General features: G+C 41.1%; 1 protein-coding gene and 1 long non-coding RNA gene across 7 annotated transcripts in view; one reads left to right on the top strand and one right to left on the bottom strand.

The window, feature by feature from the left end:
• Positions 1-27,633, bottom strand: part of LOC118971143 (uncharacterized) — a 120,387-nt gene that overhangs the window by 65,676 nt on the left and 27,078 nt on the right. The window lies entirely within an intron of this gene.
• HEPHL1 (hephaestin like 1) overlaps positions 1-27,633 on the top strand; it is a 69,639-nt gene that overhangs the window by 24,846 nt on the left and 17,160 nt on the right. For all 6 annotated transcript variants that reach the window (XR_012122485.1, XM_073215842.1, XM_037011651.2 and 3 more), the window contains 10 exons: positions 525-779; positions 3,244-3,412; positions 5,673-5,812; positions 5,968-6,099; positions 7,647-7,858; positions 13,059-13,209; positions 17,160-17,372; positions 19,601-19,823; positions 24,431-24,570; positions 27,071-27,211. Coding sequence is in view for 5 of the 6 variants with exons in the window: in XM_073215842.1 (XP_073071943.1) it covers positions 525-779; positions 3,244-3,412; positions 5,673-5,812; positions 5,968-6,099; positions 7,647-7,858; positions 13,059-13,209; positions 17,160-17,372; positions 19,601-19,823; positions 24,431-24,570; positions 27,071-27,211 (1,776 nt within the window). In the remaining variant the exon portion in view is untranslated. The remainder of the gene's footprint in view (positions 1-524; positions 780-3,243; positions 3,413-5,672; positions 5,813-5,967; positions 6,100-7,646; positions 7,859-13,058; positions 13,210-17,159; positions 17,373-19,600; positions 19,824-24,430; positions 24,571-27,070; positions 27,212-27,633) is intronic.

The following is a 27,633-nucleotide window of genomic DNA, read 5'->3' as shown; positions in this document are numbered from 1 at the left end:
GAAGAATTTTAGGAAGTGGGGATTAATAAACATTCCCCTCCTTCCTGAACATAAAGGCCATCTTCAGTATCAACAAACACCCCTGTCATTCATTCATTGACAAATTTCCTTCATCTTTGCCTGTCTCCCCAAGTCATCCTAACCAAGGCAGCAGCAATATAGTCACAAACTCATAGGAGAGAGGGAAGGAGCTGAAGATCATCTGACCTTTCCCAGTTTACAGATGGAGAAACTGAGGTCCAGAGACTATCAGTGACTTGCCTAAGGTCAAAGTGATAAGGGCCAGAGTCACCTGAGAGAACCCGAGGGAGAAGTCCCACAGCAAATCAATCGTCATTTGGTTATGTTTGATTTCTTCCTGGGACTACATTTCATGAAAGGTGCCATGCTTTTCAGCACAAAAACATTATAGGCAGTGACCTGCACTACATCGTGACCTGTCCTGGGTTACAGACTGCCCTTGCTTCTGGTCTGGCTCACCTGTGCAGGGGAGTCCCCTCCACTCATGTGTTTCTCTTTTGCAGCCCTCAATGGATACGTCTTTGGAAACTTCCCTGAGCCTGAAATGTGTGTGGGTGAATCTGTGTCCTGGCACCTCTTTGGGATGGGGAATGAGATAGACATCCATTCCATCTATTTTTATGGTAACACCTTCATCAGCCGAGGACGTCGGACTGATGTCGTCAACTTGTTCCCAGCCACCCTCCTGACAATAGACATGATAGCTGAGAATCCTGGGAAGTGGATGATAACTTGCCAAGTTAATGATCACCTACAAGGTAAAAAAAAAAAAGACAAAGACCAGTGTGGAGATGCCTAGAATGCTACAATTAAACCACACAGTTGATGAGGCTCATTCAGTGTCTGCTGTTAGATTCTTGTAAATATTATATTTAAATATTAATTATATAGGAAAATGTGCAATGCTAATTTATTTACCATCCTATCAACAGATATTTATTGAGCACTTTCCTATGAACAAGGCAGGAAGTGATGGAAAGAAGTGATAAGATTTTCAAGGGGCCTACAACCTAGTACTGAGACATAGGTAGACATCTACAAAATGAATAAAATTTGAAACAGAATGATAAGTGCTCTTTGGGTGCTATAATCACTTTTCCGGAGCAATCAGAGAGGCTTCCTGAGGAACTGGCTCCTCACCTGAGCCTTGAAACATGGGTAGGAATTGAACAGATGAAGAAAGGAAGAAAGGCTTGCCAGGTAGAGGAAGTAATATAAACTGGGAAAAGGACATGTTCTATGGGAGCAACTGTAAATGGAATAATGAATTTTTAACCTGGAAAGTAATTTATACATAATCTGGATCAATCCCTCATTCAATTCCTGAATTTGCTTTGTAATCTCTCTCAAGTCACTATAGCAGTCCATTTCATTTCTGGGGTGCTCTGTTAGGATGTTCCTCCTTACACTGAGACAAGGTCCATTTAGTTTCAAAATCCTATGATAGGTGCACGATAAACATTTGCTGATTTAAATGCCTGTTGAATGACTTAGCCCTGGTTCCCTGGGACCATATAGACCAGGTCTTTACTCCACTGGACCCTGGGCTCATGGCAGAGGAACAATGAGAGAAAAATCTAGAGAGGCAGACTGGGTCCCCATAGTAAGAGCTTTATTTAAATGGCAAGGCTGAGGAGGTGGGACTGTGTCTGGAAGGCAACAGTGAGTCCTTCTAGATCCTTAGGCACACCAGTGACATAATCAGTGAGGCAATTTAGGAAGATAAATATGATACCCATGTGCAGAAAAGATTCAGTGGAGAGATTCTGGCCATTGGATGCTAGTTAAGAAGTACTGGTAGATTTGAGTTATGACATTATAAAAGGTCTGGCCTAAAATGGTAAAAACAAGAATAGAAAAATTTAAATTGAAATAAAATAAAATCACATATTTTTTTTCTTCAGTGAAAACTGAAAAAAAAAATGTGTGATTAAATTTGGATACTGACAAACAACACACAGTCACTAATAGTTACAAGGATGCAACTCTTTAGGGTTTCTTTGATACCACATTCTTGTTCCCACCAAGCTTAAACAGCTAATCTTAGCACTAGTCAGCTGGGTTATTCCAGTGAAATTCAACTCAGCACATGATCAGTTAATATGTACCAGATTCTGTTCTGGGAAGACAAATATGAAAAGGCAAAGTTCCTATTCTCCCACCCACCCCAGTTTTACTGCTGTATAATCGACAGATAGGAATTGTATATAGTTAAGATGTGCAACTTAATGTTTGGAGGTATGTATTCATATCGAACTGAACACTCCAGCTAATTAACACATCCATCACCTGCATAGTTTCCATTTTGTGTGTGTGTTTGTGGGAAGACCACTTGCGGTCTCAATGGGTACAAAGTTCCCATTATGCAAGATGAATGAGTTCTGGAGATCTCATGTACAGTATTGTGACTGTAGCCAATATTGCATGATGCATTTGAAATTTCCTAAGAGGGTAGATCTTAAGTGTTCTCGCAGCAAGATCCCTATTCGTGCAGGGTCCCATGCTGTTAAATGTGGGAAGAAACTAGTTTTAAAATAATTAGCACCTCAGAAACAGTAAAATTGCTAAGGTTGCAGAGTAGTTGTGGATATAACCTGGTATTTATACATTACTATATATAAACGGTCCAAACTCTCAGAAACAATTACTGTAAAAAAATTTGAAAGTACATATATTTGATTTTGAAAATCAGTAATTCCATTTTGAGATAATGGTGTCACATTTTCCTTTTCAAAAATTTATGATTTATATTTATTAATCTTATATAAATTAGATTTATTTTGCTGTCTATCCTTCCTCACCATTTTCTAGATTTTTTTACATAAATGCATGTTATTTATAAAATGAAATCAATCTATTAATTACTATCCTGTAGCTTATTTTCTTATATTTTCATGTTTGTGAACATAAAGCTACTTCATCATTGCTAATCCTTCCAGTTTCCTTGATAAGGAGATTAGTACGATTTACTTAACCAATACTCTACTGCTTAACACTTATATTTTCCCCCATTTTTTCTTGCTATGATAAACAGTATCATTTATAAACATCAATTTATAGATACTTCTATATTTCTGTCTGACAGTTGAAGGAAAACTTCTAGATTCAGAATTCCTGGGTCCAAAAATTTAAATGTTCATAAAGTCAAATCTTTCAGTCTTTCCTGTGTGATTTCTTTCTGAGCATTTGTATCTTGGCTTATGATTTTCCTCTGTTTGGCAGCTGGTATGCTGGGACAATACAATGTTGGTAACTGCAAAGGTGATATTTCGCACCCCAAGATGAAGGGTCAAGAGAGGCACTACTTTATAGCAGCTGAAAAAATTCTTTGGGATTATGGTCCTCAAGGCTATAACAAGTTCAGTGGTCTTCCCCTAAATGCCTCTGGCAGGTAAGCACTCTTTGCTTAAGCCTCTCATAAGAGATGCATCTCTTAGTCTTCTCCCCATGACCTCATTTGTCCTCCAGGCACTGCTCCTGTGAGCGCGCACTGCAAAGATGGCATAATGACACCACTTCGGAGTTTGGAGTTCGGAGCCCCATAATGTATACACTGCTGAGAGCTGGCAGCGTGTATATTGTTTCACAATTTACTGGCTAAGTCAAAGCCATTGTCATTTCATTCATTTATCAAGCATTTCTTGAGCACCTACAATGTGCAAACTGCTATACTAAGTGCCATGGGAATTAACAAACTGATGGAGACTAGGGTAAGGCCTTTGCACATATGCAGCAGACAGATTTGAAGAGAGTAACACAGGGCTCTCTTTCAATGGAGAAGAACTAGCCAAGGAAAGTTACACTTTTCAGTTTAAGGTCAGCCTGATGTATGTTATACCCCTCTACTGAGAATGTCCTTTTCCTCTCTGTCTAGTAAAATTCCATCTTCTCTTCAAGATCTAATTCAAATGTCACCTCTTAAGTGAAGTTTCCCTGACTCCTAAGTCATTGTTCGTCATTTTCTCCTGGCTCCCAAAGCATATAGTATTTTTTTAATTGAGTCTAACAATTCATTAAGTAGATGTGGACTCCTGCATCTTGTTATTATAGAATCATATACAATGATGTCTATGAAAGCATTTAAAAGTGTATAGTACAATATCACAAATGATTGCAATTACCCTATGATTTTTTTATGTTTGAGGGAATGTTTTAAAATTCTCTTTGTGATTAGTAAGACACACTTTGTTGCTTTCATTGTAAATTTCATTAATTCATTCATTCTTCCACAAAACGGATGCACTTGAATGTTGCCTAAAAAATCTGTGTAAGCCATATATGATAAAAAAAACTCTTGGAGAGCAACATTCTTTATTGACCAGTATTTCTCCATGAACAGAATGAGAATTAGCCATCAATGTCTTAGAAGCCTTCCAGAATTCTGAAGCACCTTATAAAACATGAAATGTAAAATTAAATTCAACTAATATTTAATGTGATACATGAAAGCACTATTTTACTATGGGACATGAGGGATGCAAGGTCTAAAACAATGTTTCCACCCTGAGGTGGAGAAAAAAGCTGTATGCAGAGAAGAAAAGTAACTTTCCAAGTTACAAATAAGACTAAGATGAATCACTAAGAGAGCCAGGCAATACTTGCCAGAGAAAGCTGGACTTAAGCAGAGTCCTGAAAAATGACAGAATTCATCTAAGTGAGTAGTAAGGAGAAGGGAGTTTAGATGCATGGGTTGGTCTTTAGATCAGAATTACAGGTTGGGGATTTGCATAGGGCATCTGTATAGGGCAATAGGCAGAGAAGTGGGGTACACTGGATATCAATTGCAGAAGTCCTATATTCCTTCCAAAGTTTATTTTTGTATGCTGAGAAACAAACGGGGTGCACCAATGTTAGACAGAGGAAGCAGCGTGTGCAGCTAGAGGCTGATATAGTGGTCCAAACGCATGGTGAGGAGGGCATGTACTGGGTTTGTGGCAATGGGAAGAAAAGAAAGGAAGAGATGCAAAGTGGGCACAGAAAAATGAAGGGTGCATAAAAAGGCTACAAAGTAAGGCTGGACAAGGTAGGAAGATGAGGTAGAAAAAGGAGCCAAAAAGCTTGTGTGCCTGCAAGAGTGATGGTGCTATTGACAGAGACAGGGTAGGCTAGAGACAGTACTGGTCAGAATTTATGTTATTGTTTTTTACAAGTTTAAGTGTGGTGTTTCATGCTTTTGGTTTATATGATAACTCTCCATTAAAACATCTGATTAACTAGACACTCCACTCCTTAATCATGACAGACATCAGAGTTTACTCTATGCAGAGACTATTCATATTGACATCAGCAAGAGATAGAGGGATGCTTATTCTGCAAAGAAACCAGTTAGCTCTTTGTTACTTTGTAGGACACCCTCTGGGACTCCAATACTGGTAAGTAAGGTGTTTACTTGTGCTTTCTTTGGTTGCTGGACCTCTGGGGAAGAGAGTACAAAGGCTAAGACAGAAATGAGCTTGAGCAACATCCAGCTTCAGAAGACTTTTAAAGCTGGGTGACTTTTCCAGGGCACTTTGCTGAAGATTGTGCTGTTTTTTTTCCTGGGGAAATGGGTGGGCAAATGGACTAAAGATGATAAAATGAAGCTCCATAATTAAGGCATTTGGTGAATATGTAGAGATGTATTCTCAATCAGGTTCCTATTTTTTCCACAGTGACTCAGAGCCCTATTTCACACAAGGGGATGCCAGGATTGGAGGAAAATATTGGAAGGCTCAGTACAAGGAGTATGTCGATGCAACTTTTACTCAAAGAAAGAGACTCTCTGAGGCAGAAGCACATCTTGGAATCCTTGGTAGAGTAACACCATCAGTCATGTTTTGAATGGATAGGGGGAGTTGTCGTCGTGGGGCATATACACCTGGGGTGCCTCTTCTTCTCCTGCCCACATTCACTTTTCTCTGCCTCTTTTCATCTCTTCTCCTTCCTCCCCCTCTTGATATTTTTCAGGCCCCGTCATCAGGGCAGAGGTGGGTGACACCCTGTTAGTGACTTTTGCTAACAAAGCCGACCATGTTTACAGCATTTTGCCCCATGGCGTGATCTATGACAAGGCCTCTGATGCAGCCCCAAACATAGATGGTAAGTCTCAGCCTGGGCTTTGGGAGGAAACAGGATGAGTAAGCGAAGGGCTTAGAACTAGACAGACCTGGTTCAAATCCTGGTGCCTTCACTGACTAGCCTTGTGAGCTTGGGTAATTGTTGCAACTTTCTGAACCTTATACTTCTCCTCTATGCACCTTAAGCAGGGCATGCAGGGCTTTAGGAAACCTGAGAGAATTCAGGACAGGGTCTGGGCCACAGTAGGTACCTAGGAAATGTTAATTCCTTTCCTTTTCCCTCAGTTATGTAATAAATGTCAAAGCAAGCTATGTTCACAGTCATCCCCCTTCTCTAGGATGGAGAGCTTTTCTGCTACAGAATGAGATTCTGGAGGTGAAGGCTGAGGGGAAACTCTGACTTCCAATGTTTTGTTGACATTAAAATCTTACACATGGTCTTTGCTCTATATCTGCCAACAAGTGTGTATTTAAAACCAGCATTATGTGTTTACCACTATGTATGGTCTCTCCCCAGCACAGAGTAGGTGGCAAAGACTCTCTACATGTAAGAAAGGCAGCTTCTGCCCAGTAACTGCAGGAACTATCCCTCCATTCATGATACTGCTCCTGGGAAACTCCTGGTCTCCTTGGAAGCCTTCCCTATCACTGCAACAGACATCGTGACTGCCTGGCATATTTCTTCATCCCAAGTAGGAGGCTAGGCCCAGGGCCAGAGCAGGCTTTGTGGTGATGGTGAGGGGACAGAGAAGGAAGGAATGAATGGAGGGAGGATTGCCCCTCCCCAAGTCTACCCTCCCCATCCACAGCTACCACAACACCTCCTGTACCTGCATTCTCTTTCTTGGTCAAAATGCTCACGATGGCTTTCTGTGGCTTGCTGAAGTGACAGTCCGAAAGTCTATGTTTTCTTTTGTTTAACTCAGAAAACTTACTGGGCACCTTTTTTGCAAAGCTCTGGACAAGATGCAGAGTCTCTGTCCTCGATCTGGAGATTTAATGTGTTCATTGGTGGTATAATGTAAGGGTTAAGTGCAGTCTTTGGAATCAGGCAGCCCTGAGTTAGAATCCCAGATCCGCCATTTATCACTTTGTAACCTTGGACATTCACTTATCCCCTCTATCTTGTAGTTATTTGGGTTATTTCCTAGTTCAGTCTTCTAGATTTCAAACTCTTTGAAAATAGGTTTCTTGCGTAACTTTTTGGGGTATCCTCTGCAGGCTATATCCCATATAGAAGGCACTCAGTGATATTTTATGGATTTGTATTTCATTGTTAAATGGCAGTTGTCACTCTTTTAATATTTGCTAACCCTAGTATTTGAGTAAGAAATAGTATCTATGAAGACACTAAATGTAATCTAAGAAGATTATAATCCTTTGATATAAGCTTCTATCCCATAAAACAACAGCCTGGCAGTGGCCTCACTGGTAAGATACATAAGCAAAAACATCTGTCCTTCCATAAAATACATCATCAGAGAAGACACGCAGGGCTGGAAGACTCAGTATGATAAATTTAATGTTCTTGGTTATTATTTTCAGTAATTGCTTCATTTATCTCTTCAGGATTTGTGAAGCCGGGTGCACATGTTAAGCCAGGTGAAACCTTCACGTACAGGTGGACAGTGCCTGAAAGTGTAAGCCCAACAGCTGATGATCCCCACTGTCTGACCTACCTTTACTTCTCAGCGGTCGAGGCGATCCAGGACACCAGCGCTGGCCTTGTAGGGCCTTTGCTAATCTGTAAAAAGGGCGTCCTCAATGCTGATGGGACACAGGTAGGCCACTGAAAGTCACCAAATTTTTTTCAGGATTGCATGTTGGAGAAATCAGTAATATGTCTAGAGATTAGATATTAAGAGTCAGTAACAAAAGGCAATTTTTTCCTTCTTCCTCTTGAAATTGACATAATGAGAAATTTATTTTATTTTTTATGAATGTAAGATCTGAATTTAAATTCAATTTTAATATATAATTTAAGATCTGGAAGTTATAGATGTCTACCCAGAAACTCAGAATTTCTGCTTGTTGTGGCTGGAATTTGGTAAACCTCTTTCCCTGGGCATTGCTTTGATTCTAGAATCTTCAGCATCTACAGGGAGAATGTGAATTGGAAGCGTTTCTTCTTGGACAAGGTTTTTCAAATGTGGCTACACATTAGAATGATATAGGGACCTTTTAAATAACCTTTATTCAGGTGCTCCAAAACAATTAAATTAGAATTTCAGGTGATTACAGTACGCAACCAAGGTTGAGAACCACTGTAACACACCACTGTAAACTGAAAGTTAATCATTTTGGCAGAAGAAACAAGAAAGCATGTAGATAACTTCACTTAGAGTCTGTGGATGGCTGCCTTGATTAGTGTGACAAGGCATAACATTTCAAGCAATGACTACATGACATTAAACACACTGATGAAAAGAGGAAAATCCAGTCATTTTACCATTTTGAATTACTTCACCGATAGAAATTGCAAGGCTATTTATTTAAATGGTATATTTTATAATGTTTGGACTGTATGCACCCACTTCTGGGCACAAAGGAGTTTCTAGATAGAGGATGCAAACTATCTTGGTCCACCTCAGATTTTCCTTTCCCTGTACAAGGACCAATCCTGAAAATGTCTAAAAGAGGCTTAGCATGTCCTTGCCCTCAATAATGCATGTGCAGTAAGACCAAGCAGTTATACTATAACCACAACAGTCATATGAGGCAAAGCAGAATGACTATCCTTATTTTACAGCTAAAGAAATTGAGGCATTGAGGCAGTGAGTTGATACCCCAGGAAACACACCTACTAAGTAGTGAAAGTCAGCAATAGAACACAGGACTCTGAGCTTCCAACTTTGTTCTTCTAATATACTAAATACCTGCTTCCCATAGCTAAATACCTGGTAAAGGAATTGAGTGCTATAAAACTTTTTAAAGATAGTTCTCATATTGCCCCTATTGCATACACTTAATGGGAACTTTGAGGTTTGCTAGAAGGACCTCACAGCATGTGGGGGTTTTTGCCTGAGCCAAATACCGCTCTTGGTCACTACACTTACACAAAATTCATGGAAAAAAAAAAAACAATCTGAAACACCCCATTCCCAGGATTTGGCTGAGAGAGGCATCCCTTTGGTCAGACAGAAAGCTATTTATGCAAGAAATATCTAAGAAATACATATGAAACCAGGCCCTCTATAGGTAAAAACTTAGGGCTCTTCTAAACTTAGGCAGCTGAAGAGATGAACATGTAAAGAAGTGTTTGTATCTCCTTCCAGTTAATTGCTAAAAATTCTTCCAGGGCTGAAAAGATGTCAGAGAATACAATGAGGGGATGTAAGTCCCTTTTCTAACACCTCTGACCTTCCACAATAACTATTTGATCAGACTCCCTACTTCCACACCATCACCTATCTATCCATCCACCCATCCATCTGTCCATTCATCTTCATCATTCTGACACTTTTAATTTTGAATAATTTCAGACCTGTGGAAAAGCTGCAAAAAAAACTACGAAGAATTCCCATATATCCTTCACCCGGATACCCCAAATAAAAACATTTACTTCATTTGCTTTATTATTCTACTTTTCTATGTTGCTTTTTTTCTTAACTGTTTGAGAGTAGATTGCAGACATGATGTCTCTTCAATGTATGTTTCCTAAACACAAGGTCACTGTCTGACGTAAATACAGTGTAATGATCTACGTCAGGAAATTTACCTTGATCAAATCACTTCTGTGTTTAGAATAAAAATCTACTCTTCTAGCTTAGGCCCTCTGTGCCCCAGCCTCTGACTCCGTCCTTGATAGCTTTCACCATAGTCCCTCATGCCTACTTATACTCCATCCATACAAGCCTTCCTGTTCCTTGAATGAGCCATGCTTACCCTTGGCTTAGGGCCTCTCTACTAGGCTCCCTCTGCCTGGAATGCCTTTCCAGACTTTTGCATGGCTGGCTTTTCTTCTCACTTCTTAAGAAAAGTCTTCCCTAATCACCAAGCTAAAGTCATTCTCTATCACATGACCTGGTTTTAACGTAACTTACCATCATAGGACATTTTACTTATTTCCTTATTTAATGTGCATAGTTTATTTCCTCCAACTAGAATGTAAGTACCATGAGCAGAGACTTTGTCTTATCATCATTTGCCAGATCCATGCCTGGTGTATTACTGATACTCAACAAATATTTATGGTTGAATAAATGAAATACAGGGTAAGCATCCTTACCCTCCAACTCATATTAATAAGTTTAGTTAACAGAAAATGCTGTATTACACACACTCAAACATTAAGTGTGTGGCCTGCAAATAGATACTGAAAATTCCAAGACAACCTCATTTGCAAAATTTGTTTATTTACATTTAAGCAGTCACAGAGTTGTGAGATAGATTAGCGTTCAGACCTCCCAGCTTCCTTGCTGCTGCTGGAGCCTAGAATGTATGAATATGATACTCTTCACAAAATAGCTTTGTGCTGGATCACTCAGATGTATTCCATGGGCAAGTGTCAGGGTGGATCAGTCTGTGATGTCCAGGACACAGAACCATTAGGATGTATAGATAGATAGAAAGAGATGCATTATAAGGAGTTGGCTCACATGATTATGTAGGCTGACAAGTTCTAAGATTTGCAGAGTGAATCAGTAAGCAGGACCCAAGAGACCCAAAAGGCCATCAGGTTCAAGAACCAGGAAGGCAAAAGCAGGTGTTTCATTTCAAAGGCAAGAGGAATTCCCTTCTACTGTGGAAGGGTAAGAACTTTTGTTCCATTGAGGCCTTCAACTGATTAGATGAGACTCACCCACATTTGGGAGGGCAATCTGCTCTACTCAGTCTACTGATTCAAATGTTAATCTCATAAAAACACAGTATCATAGAAACACCCAGAATAATGTTTAACCAAACATCTGAACAACCTATAGCAAAGTGAAGTTGATATAAAATTAACCATCACACAGTGATTGCAATGGGGTGTGGGGGGGACTTGATAATATGGGTAAATGTAATAACCACAATGTTGCTCATGTGAAACCTTCCTAAGATTGTATATCAATGATACCTTAATAAAATAAATAAATAACCATCACCCAAGGTCCTATCACTGACCTTCTGTTTCCTGGATTCGTTTCCCATACTCATAGACCCAGTTACCTTCCAAATGACTCTTAGGTGATGAGGTTCTTCAACTCACTTCTTTTTAAGGGTTCCTTCTCATTCTATGAACAGTTGTAATCACAGCTAATAATAACAGTTTACATTGACTACTTAGTATTTGCCAGATGTTGTCTTGAGTTCTTTACCTATATTATCTAATTTAAACTTCACCAAAAAATACATGAGGTGGGACTATTCTTATCCACAGTTTGCAGATGAGGGAATTAGGGCTCAGAAAGGATAAATCACTTGCCCCAGTGTTCACAGTGGGTAAGCAGAATGGTATGAGAACCTAGGTCTGCTTCCTATGATCTTTTAAAATATATTTTAAAAGTTCAAACATCCATGATCTTTTAAAATATGTTTCACTCCTTATTTTCCCCCAATTTTTTAATGTTTTATTTTGAAACCTTGCAAGCTGCACTGTTTCTTTCCATAGCCCATCCTCTTAAATTGACCATGTGATAAAAGCAGAGAGTGTACACGAGGTATAGTAGAAGCATAAAACAAAGAGTGCCCAGAATGTCAATGAAGTTAGAAAAAAAGTAGCACAGACGTGGGACAGCTAAGTGGCCCTTGAGGTTGGCAGACCATCAGAATTGAAGGGATACATGCATGAAGGACAGAGACCTGTACAACACAAGTTCAGATTGCTACAAGGAGCTTGGTCTTGCTTCAAAGTACCAGGAGGGCAGGGCCATGAAGGGCCATGAGAGGAGGCTTTACAGGTAGTCAGGAACCAGATCACCATGACTTTAGATTGCACTGTCCAGTTTAAGGAGAGATGGGATAAAGATGGCATTGCTGAGGATCCCACTGGAGCAGGCAGCAGGATGAAGACTGGACTGGAGGGGAGCATGTCAAAGAATAGAAGACAGTTAAGGACAGAAAATACAGTTACTTCTCTGCTTCAGCTTTAAAGAAAAGCATATTTTAGCAACTCAGGATGCTGTGGTCAGACATGCTCAAATAGATGAACTAGCAGTATACACAGTGGGAAGTAATCCATTGTCCCCTCATTATCAACTCAAGTTAACATAATTTAGCGAAGTCATGAATACATTATTTCACTCAAACATGTATTGAGTGCCTGCTTTTCCAGGCATCTCTCTTAGAACCAAGGATACAGAGGAAAAAAACATCCCTACCTTCGCAAGACTACATTGCAGTGAAACAACAGTCAAAAAATATAAATTCATAAGTAAAGTATAATTTCAGGTGGAGTTAAGTACTGTGAAGAAGAGTAAAGAGTGAGTTTGCAGGCTGGGTGGAAGATGAGTGACTGTTTTAAACATGGTAGTCAGGGAAGGAACCTCTGAGGAGGTAACATTTATACAGAGAATTGCATGGTGTAAGGGATTGAGACAGGAAAAATCAGGGAGAACCTTCTAGGCAATAGGAACAGTACATGAAAAGGTCCTGCAGCAGGAACGAACTTGGTGTGTTCAGAGGAGAGAAAAAGGCCAGAGTGGCTTGAGTAAGCTAGGAGATGAGTAAGAGGGTATGAGTCAGAGAGGAGAGGCCAAGGCCAGGACATGGGAGCCACCGTACAAGAATAAGATAGTGATGACCAACCTGACACCAGGAACACCACAGAGCAGGAAAGCTTGTGAGCAGGAACTTAGTTCCTCTGAGGAATTCACATGGGGTGGAGAAGGATATAATGAGAAAGATGAATTTCTGGAGTGTAGAATGAGTTTACATGAACCTTGATTTACAAAATGACCCAGTAAATCTATGGCTGATGTTGATCCTCATTTACTTTGTGTTAACTTTGAAAGTTAAGTATAGCTAAGGATTCCTCATTCATTTCTTTCTTCTCTGTAGAAGGGAATAGACAAGGAATTTTACTTACTATTCACAGTCTTTGATGAGAATCTGAGCTGGTATATTGATGAAAACATTCAGAAGTTTACCTGGCGTCCCTTCAGTGTTGACAAAGAAGACAAAGAGTTCGTGAAGTCTAACCGTATGCATGGTATGAAAAATGATTTTCCTTCGTATAAAGAAAAGATGTAATTGCATTCGAGGTGAAAATGTTTGGAATGCTTTAAATATATTAATTTTGGTTTCTTGGGTTTTGCTCTTGGTTGTGAGTAAATTATTTCATGACTTCAGCCTCACAAAGTATGATGAAACCTCTCTATCTTCCAGAGCTGTTGTGAAACTTAATTAATACTTCCAAAGCACTTTATAAATGTTAGATGAAGCAACACAAAATTTGAACTAGCGAAGATTACAGTACATTATAAATACAGAAAATTACTGACAAAATGCCCTCCCTTGGGTTCACAATAACATCATTAAGTCTGATAACCCGAGTCATAATTGGAGAGAGTCATTATACAGCAAAGGATGTCTTCTCAAGTCATATAAGTGACTGTCTAAAGTGTCAATTTGTAAAATACCAGTCATTCCTATCCCAGATCTTCATTTAGAGGAATTACTTAATTCTCCTTCTATGTCTCTTTTACATCAGTTGTTAACAATAGCAAGTTACCTTGTAATTGGTCTAACACAGGATTCTTATTAGTCTTGGGCACATCACCAAAGGTAGCGGAGTGATGTACAAGTGCCCAAACTCATATGCCTGCAAGACGGTGTGATCAGCAAAAGTTCCTGAAGCAAACACTGTCAGATAGGTGCTACACTGCTTGTTTTAGGAACCTCTCTCTATTGCTTTTGAAACATCACGGGAAAATAACAAAACAGCCCTTAAGCTTCTCAACCCACAGAGAAGTTCACAGAAGTCCAATGTCCCAAGTGACCCCAGCAACCGGCTCACAGACTCTGCATGATCCTGAATGCTCTGTAACAACAGAATCCTTTCTTGGAAAACCCAGAATAACACTTTTCAGTGTCATCTTCTACAAAAAGCTTTGTTACAACTGAGTATGAAATTTGTTTCCAGTCTTCCTAGTAGCCAATAAAGAAGGGAAACTGAACTAGAAATTAGGAAACATAGCAATTCCTTAGTGGAGAAACTAAGTCGCAAAGGAAATTTACCATAAGAGAGAGCTGTGTCTCAAAAATATTAAACAACCTAATGGACCATGTCAAATCCAGCCCCATCCTGATTTGGCAATGCGAAATACGTTTTCATATTTTAGACATGCAGAATATGTTATTTTTAAAGCAAAAATCAAGGAAATTAATGTATTTTCATTTAAATTTCACATTAACTATAAATCAAATTCTATGTCTTTTCTCATTTGCATGGAGTAGGAGGAAAAAGATGGCAACAATAGCAGAGACACGGTGCTCACATGTATATGATACTTTGCATTAAACCTATTATGTAATCTACAATCAAAGGTGTTTGTTGAAAGAATGAATGTTCCAGAAAGACAGGCTTTAGAGTTTCAAAGCAAGAGAAGGTTCTCCACCAGCCAGTCAAGTACCAAATTATTAGCACCTCTATTTATAATCTTATCTAAAAAGAAATCCTGCCATTTGCAACAACATGGATGGATCTAGAGGGTATTATGTTCAGTAAAATAAGTCAGGTGGAAAAAGACAAATACCATATGATTTCACTCATTTGTGGAGTATAAAAACAAAGCAAAACAGGAGCAAAACAACATTAGACTCATCGTCACTGAGAGGTGACTAGTGGTTACCAAGGGGGAGGGCGAGGAGTGGGGGAGGGGGACTGTTGAACCCCTGTGATGTACATTTGGTAATAATAAAAAAGATATTTATAATGTTATCTTTTTAACATTTAATGGCCCACATTTAGATAATTTATTTGCAACAGCATTACCAAAGAATTTTTTTTTTCCAGAAAATGTGATGTTCTCAGAAGCCCCAGGGCTTCTTGGAATTTGTACTAATAATCCCAAATATTTGAGTAAAGTTACCAAGCACCACTGGTTCTGCAGATACAGAAATAAAAAGTAATTTTATTTGATAATGGCATTATAACAGACGATCATTCGTGTGTATGATAGCTGTTCTTTCCTTACAGGCATTAGTAAGGAGTAGGGGCTGGGACAGTCTTTATCTCTCTAAGAGACATCAGGCATGAGCCATAGTTATGGACAGTCACCCCTCAGACAGTGCTGTCCAGTCATGGCATTCATCCCACACAGGGTGGGAAGGTAGTTTCCAAATTCTTCTCAAGGCACTGCTCCAGATAGCACAACCAATCGATGAGGCTGATGTAAAAGATGAAAACAATTTGTATTTCTAGAGATACAGGGGGCCTTCATGTCTAAGTAACCCCTATTCAAAGTCCCTTCAGTTAGTTTATTGAAATAGGGAAATAAAAGTTATGAAAGGCAAAATTATTTACCCAAAGACTAACCTCATAAACCTAGCATCCCTGTCCCCCTGCAAAATCCTTCTCTACTGCCCAGGCATGCAAAGACAATGTCAATCAATTGCAAATCTTTTAAATGATGCAGGATTCATGAAATCAGTAGAGGGATGTCTGATAATTTCTAGACTCAAATGCAAAGCTATTGGCAAATAAGGATCTGATGAAATTCAGTGAATTAATAACCAAGGAAGGGACACTTTGCAAGGGAGATTACAGGATGAGAACCACAAAAGAAAATGATTTTCATATCAAGAGCATTATAGAAGACTTTGGGGAAATTGGTGACATCCATAAATATTTTTACAAGATTGATGTCCTTTACACACTGTACAACTGAAATGTGAAATGAAGGTTTTTTTTCATATTATGCCATCAAAAAATTTTGTCAGAAAAACTTACTCCAGAAAACACCCTGAATTTTTCTTTATTGATCCTTAGAATTCATGCCCTTATGTATCCATTGTTTATGACATCTCACAATTTCAGTACATATGTTTTTTGTTGTTGTTGTTGTTATCATTAATCTACAATTACATGAAGAACATTATGTTTACTAGGCTCCCCCCCTTCACCAAGTCCCCCTCACAAACCCCATTACAGTCACTGTCCATCAGCGTAGTAAGATGCTGTAGAATCATTATTTGTCTTCTGTGTTGTACAGCCCTCCCCATGCCCCCCCCCACATTATACATGCTAATTGTAACGCCCCCTTTCTTTTTCCCCACCCTCATCCCTCCCTTCCCACCCATCATCCCTAGTCCCTTTCCCTTTGGTAACTGTTAGTCCATTCTTGGGTTCTGTGATTCTGCTGCTGTTTTGTTCCTTCAGTTTTTCTTTGTTCTTATACTCCACATATGAGTGAAATCATTTGGTACTTGTCTTTCTCCATCTGGCTTATTTCACTGAGCATAATACCCTCTAGCTCCATCCGCTCCATCCATGTTGTTGCAAATGGTAGGATTTGTTTTCTTCTTATGACTGAATAATATTCCATTGTGTATACGTACCACATCTTCTTTATCCATTCATCTACTGATGGACACTTAGGTTGCTTCCATTTCTTGGCTATTGTAAATAGTGCTGTGATAAACATAGGGGTGATTCTGTCTTTTTCAAACTGGAGTGCTGCATCCTTAGGGTAAATTCCTAGAAGTGGAATTCCTGGGTCAAATGGTAAGTCTATTTGGAGCATTTTGAGGAACCTCCATATTGCTTTCCACAAAGGTTGAACTAATTTACATTCCCACCAGCAGTGTAGGAGGGTTCCCCTTTCTCCACAACCTTGCCAACATTTGTGGTTGTTTGTCTTTTGGATGGTGGTGATCCTTACTGGTGTGAGGTGATATCTCACTGTGGTTTTAAGTTGCATTTCTCTGATTACTATATATTTGTTATTCATTGTTAATTTTGGTCTCCATTCTAAATTGATTCACTGTATGACCTTTCCCCAGTATTATTTATTCTCTGATAATAAGGATTGTCCACAAATAATTTGAGCTTGAACACCCCCATTCCCACACACCTTTCCAATCTTTCACTAAGATGATGTACTTCCAGTATGTCTATAAAATTATATGGTCTCTAACTATCTTTTTCCTTCTATTTAGCTATTAATGGCTATATGTATGGCAACCAGCCAGGCCTAACCATGTGCAAAAAGGACAGAGTTTCTTGGCATATGATTGGAATGGGCACTGACACCGACATGCACGGCGTTTATTTTCAAGGGAACACCATCCACTTCCAAGGGACTCACCATGACACCCTGGCCCTATTTCCCCACATCTCCAAAACAGTGTTCATGCAGCCAGACCATGCAGGTAAACTTGGCCGGGCCATCTCAGGTGACTTTCGGCATGTACTCTTAAGGTCCTCCCCCAGAAGAAATTAGTCAAATTCGGGCACTTCATGGCATATAGAAAGAGAGACAGTCTTGATTAGAATCAGACAATCTTAAGTATTTGATTCCAAATACCTAGTATAAAGGACAGGGGAGAAGCATCTAAAAATAGTACCAGGAAGTAGAGTGAGAGTCCGCATCCACCAGGCATGGACATCCCCGTGTATGCTTCCACGTTATGGACGTGGCCTGGTTTCTCTTCTCTAGAAACTGATAGTGGACTCCTGATGAGTTATTTGGGGACCTCTCGATTTTCGTTCTGTTGGGCACCCCTGGTTTCCCCAGAGGCAAGCTGCACTGGGTCTGAAGTCCATGGAGGACCCACTGAAGAGCCAGTAGCTGTCTCTTCTCTTAGAGAGTGCCGCACTAATTAGATCATTATGGCATTTTTATAAAAGATACAGAGAAACACCTGGCAGCAGACGGTAACTATCACATGAAAAATCAGGATAACAAATACTATGGGCATTCAACATGTTCCTCCAACCCAACTGCTTCATTAGTCTTAAAAACAAACCAACAGCTACCCCAGATGAGTACTTGCCAACTGCCTCCTTTATGAACGGATGTCTTCTTCTTTACTTCCCACTGGAACTGCAGTTTAGATGCCCCTCGGTGTCACAGGTTAAGGATTTGAGAACTTTTGTCCAACAACTGGCTAAGAACAGGAGCTCTATCATCCTTGCGTTATGCACTTCAAGTGTTCAACCTTCAAACATTAGTGTAATTGATCAGTGATGAATCACCCAAAACAAACCAAGGGATGCCTTGCACACAATGATTTTTGTTTTTTTAAAATACATTCTTCAAGACCAAAGAGGGGAGGGCAGGGAAACAGCCAAATAGTTTTAATCCATAGAAACAGTCGTTCAAAGCTAGAGTTGGCTGGAATACTTTTGCAGACTACCCTACTTATTCTAGGGCCTTGAGTATTACACCGATGCCCTATAGCCTCCTACAGAGTTTCATAACAATGTTCTCTGGCTTATGTTTGGTGGCGATTATAAATCTGTGACTTCTTGAAACTTGGTTGCTTCACCAGTTCTTGTCCGATATCTATAAGCCAAAAAGAGTGCCCATAACAAGGGTGTAGGCTGCAACTCAAATATTTTCTCTTTATTTTTTTTTTGAATGACTTTATTGAGATATGACTGATATATAAGAATCTGTGCCTATTTAACTTATACAAATTGATGGGCTTGGAGATATATCTGTGAAAGCATTCCCATAATCATGGCCTTAAACTCCTCTTTGTTCTTAAAGGAGATAGTTCTTCAACTATTGGAGAACATGATGAACACATAATGTGCTGCCTGGAAAAAAAAATTGTATCTCTGTGCATTACCCTAATCACCTCTAAGAGCAGAGTCTACTAGAGGAAGGGAAGATTTATTGACCTGATAATTTTACTAGAGTTTATATCTTCCAATAATTTTATTTTATATGATTTTATGGTGAGTTAAATTAAAATATATGTACCTGATTCCAAAGCATCTACAAAATTCAGTTTAAAAATTACATAATTCTCAGTTAAACACAACTGTTGCATTATGTAGGGAAATCTAGTTGATTTCTTTCCTTTTTACTTTTCATCTGGCCTAATGTAGCCATTGGTAATGAGAACCTCCTTTGCTCAAAGGCTTGATGAAGTAATATCTTTGGCTTTAATACACCTTATATGTGTATTGCATTTTATAGTTTATGAAACCCTTTAGGGCAAAATACATGACTTTAGAAATGTGGCTTAATTTGAACTTTGTCTAAGATATTAATCTTCCAAGTAATTACTTCTTTTTAAACTGGGATTGGCTAAGAAATCATACCATCAGTGGTTTTCCAGGAGTGACTACCTTCCCATAGGTATGTGTAATAGGGAAAACCCAGAGGAATAATTTCTTGGCAGCAACTTCGCAAGTTTTGTTTTTTCATTACAAATGAATTTCGGATGGCATTTTTTTCCTGTAAGTAAATCTATTCAAAGTAGTTTATTCTCCTTAAGGTCTGGTTTTCAAGTACTATATAAAAATGATATTTAAAAACTCTACCTTATCAATTATTTATTTTGGAATAAAATATATAGGTTTGCTAGCAAACCAACCCCAAAAAAATGGAGTGCCATATACAAATGCAATGTCATTTCTCTTCCAGGTATTTTCAGGGTGTTTTGTTCCACTCTGCACCACTTCAACAGAGGCATGAATCAGATATATGAGGTCAACAGCTGTGGCAACAAGGACCCTTCTGAGCAGCCTTATGGGATGATAAGAACCTTTTACATCGCTGCTGAAGAGGTAGAATGGGATTATGCCCCTAACAAAAACTGGGAGTTCGAAAAGCAGCACGTGGACGCAGGAGGGGAAAGCTACCACAGGTGAAGCCGCCAAGTCTCTTGGGTGGGATTGCTCATGCTCTGTAGGTATTTATCAAATGTGGGAGCCTAAAAAGGCCTTGGTTTTGCCTGCACAATTCTGACAGGCAGAGACTTTTACTATGAGCACCAAAGACTCGGCAAGTTGCCCGTCTGGATCCCGGGAAGGGAGTCTGAAGTTATTTTGAGGGTATTTCCACTGCAGGCTCAGTGCACGCCCGCTGGCAGTGGCTGGTTCCCAGTGTGGCCGTAAAAAGAATGCATGTGGCTTTGAGTGAGTGCCGAGGGTTTTAGGAAAAGAGGCAGATCCCACAGTGACAGTGGGACTGTGAAGCCAAAACGGTGCAGAGGGAGGCAGAGATGTTGCTCAGATCTGGGATGAGAAGATGGGCTGCTGAAGCCTGAGGACAGCAGGGCAGGGAACTGTTGGCAGAGCTCTGATCTGGGTGGGGACTACCAAGGAACAGGTAGGAGGCACTGTCTTGAAAGAGATCCCAAGCTGGGATAGGAAAAACAGGTCTCTCCACTAGGCCCTGCACCCAGAAAGCCTGCAAGATTGGTCCTCCCATGGAAGCGCTGTCAGCCAGGGCTAAGCACCACAGCATCGGCATGCCTCAAGCTGTGGGCAGGCTTGTGGGCGTGGAGCCCCTATGCCCCTAAGCAGCCCCCGGCCCAGGGCGCACTGGGATAGAGTCAAACAAGGTAGGTGCTCACCTGCAGACCTTCTCCCCAAAGTCTGCACCCTCCACTTCACAATGACCCCTGCCTGAGTATCACTGTTCCCATATGCAGAACAGGAGACGGGGTGCAGGGTTAAGTCTTCCCATTAGTCATTGGCAGAGTTGAACAGACTCTTTGAAGGTCAAATTCATGTTCTCACGACCAAGCCCTGTGGATTTTTGTGCCCTTGCTCCTCTTTGTTCTTTGTATCACTCTCCCTCCGCCCTCCCCAGACTAGCCATCTCTGGCCATGGCGCACACCAACTCCTTCCACCTGAGAGTTCCTGATCTTAACATGATTTTTCTTCTCTTCTTACTTGTTTGCCTCTGTTTTGAGGGTTCCAACTCCTGGACAAGAGAGTGTAACAGTGCCACCTTATGGATAGATGAAGAAACAAAATGACTCCTCATTTTTAAAAAGATTTGTCTCAAGGACAGGATGATTTAAAATTCATTCCATTATTCACTGACCCTTCTGTTAAACCAGACACCCCCTCCTACAAAGTATATGCTGCCAATAGAAGCTAAAGACTGATACTGGTACAGTGGAAGATGAAACGAAGAGTGATTTGGCTTTTGCTAAAATGATTATTTCATTAAAAGGCTGCTATAGCTAAACAAATAGCTGTGTAATAATTTTGTCATGTGTAGAATCTTAGCCCTTGAGTGTTTAAGAAATAGAGCCTTCATGATTTTCTTGGAATTTGATGTCATTTCTGTTTTCAGCCCTCCATTCACCTGGGCTGTCAGGAAGCTCTAGCTTCAGTCTTCTGGGATTGTGTCCCAAGTTGCATAGAAAGATAGAGGGTGCTTCGGTATGTTTGCACCCTGCCCCTGCCACTCTGCATATTTTCCATAAATAAGTAAAAGCAAGGTAAAATGAGAGCATGTTCACATAAACAAAGTACAACACATTTGTAGATAGTAATGCAGTACGGAACTGAAATGACCAGTTCTCCTAGAGTCACATCTGAGTGACCTCTGTAGATAGGAGCCCAGAGACAAAGGCCCCTCCCGCACCCCAATTGTTATACCTCTTTGATCCCATGGGGCATCTGGTTTTCAACCACCTGTTGGTAGAGGTTATCCCTGAGACATTTACTGTCCTCGTAAACACTGCCTCACCTTGATACCCTTATCTTTCCCTGGGGCCTCCTAAGAACACACTGGGAAGGCCTCAGGATCCCAGAAAGGCAGTAAATGGGACCATCAGCACAACCAGGGTTTGGGCAGTAGGAGGGAATTCAAAACGATAGCTTATGCTGCTTTGAAGAAACAAAGCTGTGTTCCTAGTACTCCTGAGCCTGCAGACTGATAGGCGTGTCATGTAACCAACCTGGGGCATGAGATAATAACACTGCCATCTATTGAGACCTGCCATGCGCCAGACATTTTGCTAGGGTTTTCACAAATCCCATCCGATATGACCCTCCCAACATGCATATGACCTGCTTGGACGCAGCACCTCATATGACATCTTAATAAGATGATGATAGAATACGTGCTTACATGGTGCTCAGTATGTGCCTGACAGTGCTTTACAGATTTTAATCCAAACCCTCACACCAGTCCTGGGAGGAAGAAAGCTGGGGGACAGGAGAGCGGGGCTCCAGAGGCTTCTCACTACTGCACAGGTTACTAGGACTCCTGGAAAATCCCAGTGGAAGACCAATTCTCTTCCCTTGGAAAGCATACAGTCTAAGGTTGAAGGTGAAAGGCCTACTGTATGCTAGGCATTGTACAAAGCGCTGGTGCAACAGTGCAGAGAAGGCCAGATGAGGTCCCTTCCCACACAGAATTTCTGGTTCATGGGGAAGCCATTAGAACAAGTGTGTTGAGTGAGACAAGTACTCTTCAGGGGAAGTGGAGGGTGCAGCAGGAGCTCAGGGCAGGTGCACAGAGCCCCCTCTGGGGGAAAGGAGGCGAGAGGGTAGGCAGTCAGGGAAAGCTTCCTGGAGGAGTGGTCTTTGTCCTGGGACTTGAGGAGTAGGCCAGTTGAAGAGGTGGCAAGTGTGCTCTTGGCACAGGGAGTGACACATGGATGGCCTTGAGGCAGAAGGGCACATGGTGCTCAAGAGACTGAATGTGTGGAATGACCCTAGCATAGGGTGTGTGAGTGCCGGGGATGGGAAACGGGCTTGGGAGGTTGGTAGAGGCAGAGAGTGAAGGGTGTGAGAGCTAAACCGAGGACTTGGGCACTGCGGAGCCATGAGAAAGGTTTTCTACAAGGACCAACTTGGCTGAATTCATAGTTTGGGGTCACTCTGCCTTGAGTGTAGAGGGAAAGTGGGAGCACAGGTTGCAGAGAGAATGATTAGGAACGGTTCTAGTTGATACAGATAAGGGATGGAGGTGCCTTAGATTACATTACAGGCAGTTTAACAGAAGGAAATGGAAGGATGAGAGAGATTCTATTTTGCAGATAAAATTGACAGATTTTTCTTTCATAGTGATCTATACTGGTGATAGATTAAATATACGGTAGATCCTCATTATTCAAGACTCCATATTTGTGGATTTGCCTACTTGCAGATACGTGTTTTAACCCTCAAATCAATTTGCTCCTTAGGGAGCAAACACATGTGTTAGATAAGCTTTGTTCAGACATGTGTTATCATACTATTATTGGCCACAAGTTCAGTGTTGATTAGCAATATATATTAAATAAGGTATCTTTAAACAGAAATAGGTTACATATTTATTTTATCTGTTGATGAAAAAATTGTAACCAGAGGTTCAAAGTAGTGTGGTGTGAAGGAGGGAAACTTTTCCACTACCTGCCAGACTTCTGGTTGGCCTAAGAATCAAATTGACATGAGACAGACCAGTGATAGATCAAATTGAATTATGTACATATGGGGAATCCACATAAACATGAGAGATTTCAAAGACAGTCAGGGAGAATAAGGTATGTATGTCACCCTGAACTAAGTAGAAGGGGGTAGGGGATCTGAGACTTCAAAGGGAAAGAAAGCAATTCACAGAAATACGGAAAAGGGTAAATATTTGGCAAACAAATGTTTGTTGAGCTCCACAGAAATAATGGGACACAGAGAGAAATTTTAACAAACAGAATTTGCTAAATTTCTCCCTATCTGCCACTCCTAGGTCACGTTATAATGTGCTTATCTATGGTGGCAGCTCTCTTCTGGAGCAGTTCCATCTAAGTTCTTTTAGGCATTTGGGAGGAAGGTCAGAGTTTCTTCCTGAGTCTTTTGGGACTTGCTTTCAGCTCAAAATAATCTGTATACCAAAGTGGCACAGCTTAGGCAATTCATCCAGAACCCCTACAGAACCTAACCGTGTATTTCCCCTAGGAACAACTGTTCAGCATTTGTTAGTTCAGTGTTCAAGGTGACTTTCTAGAACATGTCTACTGTGAACAACAAGAATCACCTGTACCTATATATTTGTATATGGGTACATGTGCAATATACAACCCATAGGCTTTCTTGAGATCTTAAAAGTGGAAAAGCATAACAAGGTACAGAATGATACATATGAAATCTGGAGAAATTCAGGGTGGTAGGGTGTATGCGTGTGTGTTTGCGTGTGAGGTTAGTTAGATGAAAGAAGAGATGTGCAACCTCAAGGGCTTTTAGAGGACTCTAACTAAGGCGGCCCCACTCAGCACCCACCAGGGCCTTACAGCAATGGTTCCCAAGAAGTAAGCCATGAGCTAGTGCTGGGCCACCCACATCAGAATCTCCTGAAATGCTTTCGAAAGCAGATTCCCAGCCCCACTCCCAGAAAGCCTGGTGCAAAGGCCAGCTCCTGATCTCAGTCAGGTTTGGGAAGCATTGCTCGGGGAGTACTCCCATTTCACTCAGAAACACTCAAGGTGTTTCTACCTTCTGACATCTTTGATATCTGATGCTTCTGATTTGCAGACATGGAGATATATTCATGAACCACACTGAAAACTGGATTGGCTCTCAGTACAAGAAGGTGGTTTACAGAGAGTACACCAATGGAGAATTTGTGGAGCTCAAAGCCCGACCGCCACGGGAAGAGCACTTAGCACTGCTGGGTATGGCACAGATGGAGGCCAGGCACTGCCAGCCCCAAGCGTGCGCACGTGCACACACACACACACACACACACACCTATGTCTGGTTACACTCACTCCTGAGGGGGCAGGTAAGGGGAGAACAGCCAACCGCACCAAGGGTACCACCTTCCTGCTCTCCCATTATCTGGGAGCATGTTGTGTGCTCAGCCCATCCACATAAGTCATACTGAGACTACCAGACAATGTGCAAACAAGAAACCTTCTCATCAGGCAGCCTAGCCAGCATCTGCTGCCCTGAAGTTCCTGCCCTAAACCTCTGCTGAGCCAGGACATTTTATTTGAGAGAACTTGATGCTTGCAGAGTGTCTGCAGAGCTTATTCAAGGTTCTAGATTGTCCAGGCACAAAGCCATAACAGCACACCATGAAAATAAGGCTGACCAAAGAGGAGCCCTTTATGGGAAAGGCATGCGAAGGGCAGAAGGCATGGTTCCAGCTCAGGAGGCTCTAAGTCATGGCCTCAGAATCTACGGGGCCTGCCATGTCCTGGGCTGCTGGATCTAGCGATGAGATAAGCCCTTCCTGCTTTCCTTCCCCACTTTCTTCACCTGGGAGTCACCAAACCTGACCTCAGTGTGAAGGTGAGATCTTGGCAGAGGGCTAATCTAGATGACTTCCTGAAATCCATTCTCATTTTTAAATGTACAAGGTAACTTATATAAACTGTATGATTTTACACAGTGCTGCTTAATATAACATTAGGTACCAAGACTGCTAGCTTGGTAAGTTGTTAAATGTCCCACCCACCATCTCCCCACATCTTTACCATCTATTAGCATCGGCACTCCAGTCTGTCACACTAACTAAATCAGCCCCATGAGAACATTCCTTCTTTTGACCAGTGTCAGCTCTGAAGAAAAGGTACTGATCCTGCTGACAGGCAGGTGGCCCCTCAGAGAGGCCTGGTGTGGGTTGCTCAGTAAAATGACACAATCAAGTGACCCCATCAGAGGTAAGTTCAGCAGCATGTCAGCCAGCCAGCCACAATCAAGTGACCCCATCAGAGGTAAGTTCAGAGCCTGAGGTCCAGCCACTCATCTTCTGCAGCTTAGGGAGAGCCCTGTGCTCCTGCTGCTGTAAGGAGCAAGAGCAGCCATGAGGCACGCCTGTTCCTGCCCCCGTGACCCAGCAGGCCGTAAATTAGAAGGTGTTCGCTCTTACTGTACAGCAAGGCATGTGCGATTCAAGCGGTGAGGAATTACACGTAATGATTTTTAGGCACATGCACATGCACCTATCTGTAACTGCCCGAATTTACTGTTTAAAAACATGCACAGAATTTTCTTTTCTAGCTTTACAATTTTAAACAAGTTCGTGTTGGTCAGATACTTCCTGATTCATACCAAGTATTTTCTTCCAAAGTTGCTAATAGTCCAACAAACTTTAGATATATTTAGGACGTTAGTGGCTTGTCTCAGGAAAACAATTAGAACCATTATTTGTATCACTGGAAAATGGATATAAATGTAGGATGCAACAGATACCCAAGAATGCAAATAAACATCCAGAACCTAGGGATTAGGCCTGAGGTGCTTCCAAAACGGGCATCCGTTTCCATCCTCCTCGAAGCAGCGCCTCACAAAGACCACTGCCTGCATGATGCTCTGTCGGTGCAGGGCGGGTGCTTGGCGAGCTGCATGTGCCACATTCTGGGCACTGACAGATGAGAGAAACTTGACATCCCACAGCCACAGGCCTCCCTAGGGGGTGTGGGCCGATTTCCACGGGCATCCAGGCTGGCTGCTTCTGACAGAAATGCGCACATGGGAGCAGCTCTGACAGAAGGGTGCACATCTCCTCAGGGCATCCGAGTATTGAGAGACGGTGCTGGACGTGCCTTAGTGAAATCACCGTATTGATCATAAATCAATACATAAAAGTTTTCATTTTGTTCTTACCTTTCAAATTCCTTTTTATACATTATTTCATTGGATCCTCATAATCATTGTTATTATTATATCCATTTACCAGATAATGAGCAATTTCAGATTTACCAAAAACATCTGAGCCCACACAGTGGGATTACCATTGAAAGTCACCATATCATGTGGATACAGCTTTTTCTGGAGATTATGTCTCAGCAATAGTAAAAATACAAGCATTTAAATACTGTGTTTCATTGTACTGAAATAAGCACCTTACCTACATTATCGTATTTAATCCTTACTATACCTTTATGAGAAAGGTGCTATTAAACCTATTTGACAGATGAGGAAATTGAGATTCAAGAAGGTTCCTAGACTTACCCAAGGCCTGTCTAATCAGTGAAGGAGGCAGAATTGGAACCCAGGTTGGTCTAGCTACCAAACATTACATGAATATTTAATTCTGCCCTCTAACGGAGGTACACTAATGAAGAAGCTAAACTATTTTATTTTGCCAACTACTACCTACATGTAAATTTCATCAGTGTTGAAAAGAGCAACGATAATGCACACAGGCCTGTGTTTTGCCTTTAGGCCCGATGATTCATGCTGAGGTGGGCGACTCCATTCTCATTGTATTTAAGAACAAAGCCAACCGGCCCTTCTCCATCTCAGCCCAGGGTGTGGAGAACATGGATAGTGGGAAGCAACTCCAAGTGCCCATCACAAAGCCAGGTAAGTTATATCAGAAATCTGCTTCTTCCTGGGGAGGGCACCAGACTCAGGTATTTTCTAATCTTTTCTGATCTCTCAAGAGCCTTGGAGAACTAACCGTACTATCAGTGGGTTCCAGCCATCACCTAGTCACTCCTAATGGGGAGACCCAGGGACCAAGTGTTTATGGAGGGCCTAGGCTCTACATGGGGCCTTAAAAAGTAGAAAGATAGCTAACACATACTGAATGTTAACCTTGTGCAGGTGCTAGGCTCTATTCTTTTAAAAACTAGCAATCTCATGTATCCTTAAAATAACCCAGCAAGGTAGACACTGACATATTTCATTGACTCTGATACCATTGATTATAATATATATCATTATTTTATGTTACTAAAAAAAGAAGAAAATAAAACCATGGCCAATTAAACTTTAACATGCTA

Source organism: Manis javanica, chromosome 11 (assembly GCF_040802235.1).
Source record: "Manis javanica isolate MJ-LG chromosome 11, MJ_LKY, whole genome shotgun sequence".
Classification (NCBI taxonomy): Eukaryota; Metazoa; Chordata; class Mammalia; order Pholidota; family Manidae; genus Manis; species Manis javanica.
Note: the sequence above shows the minus strand (reverse complement) of the source record. Positions and strands in the feature narration are given on the sequence as shown.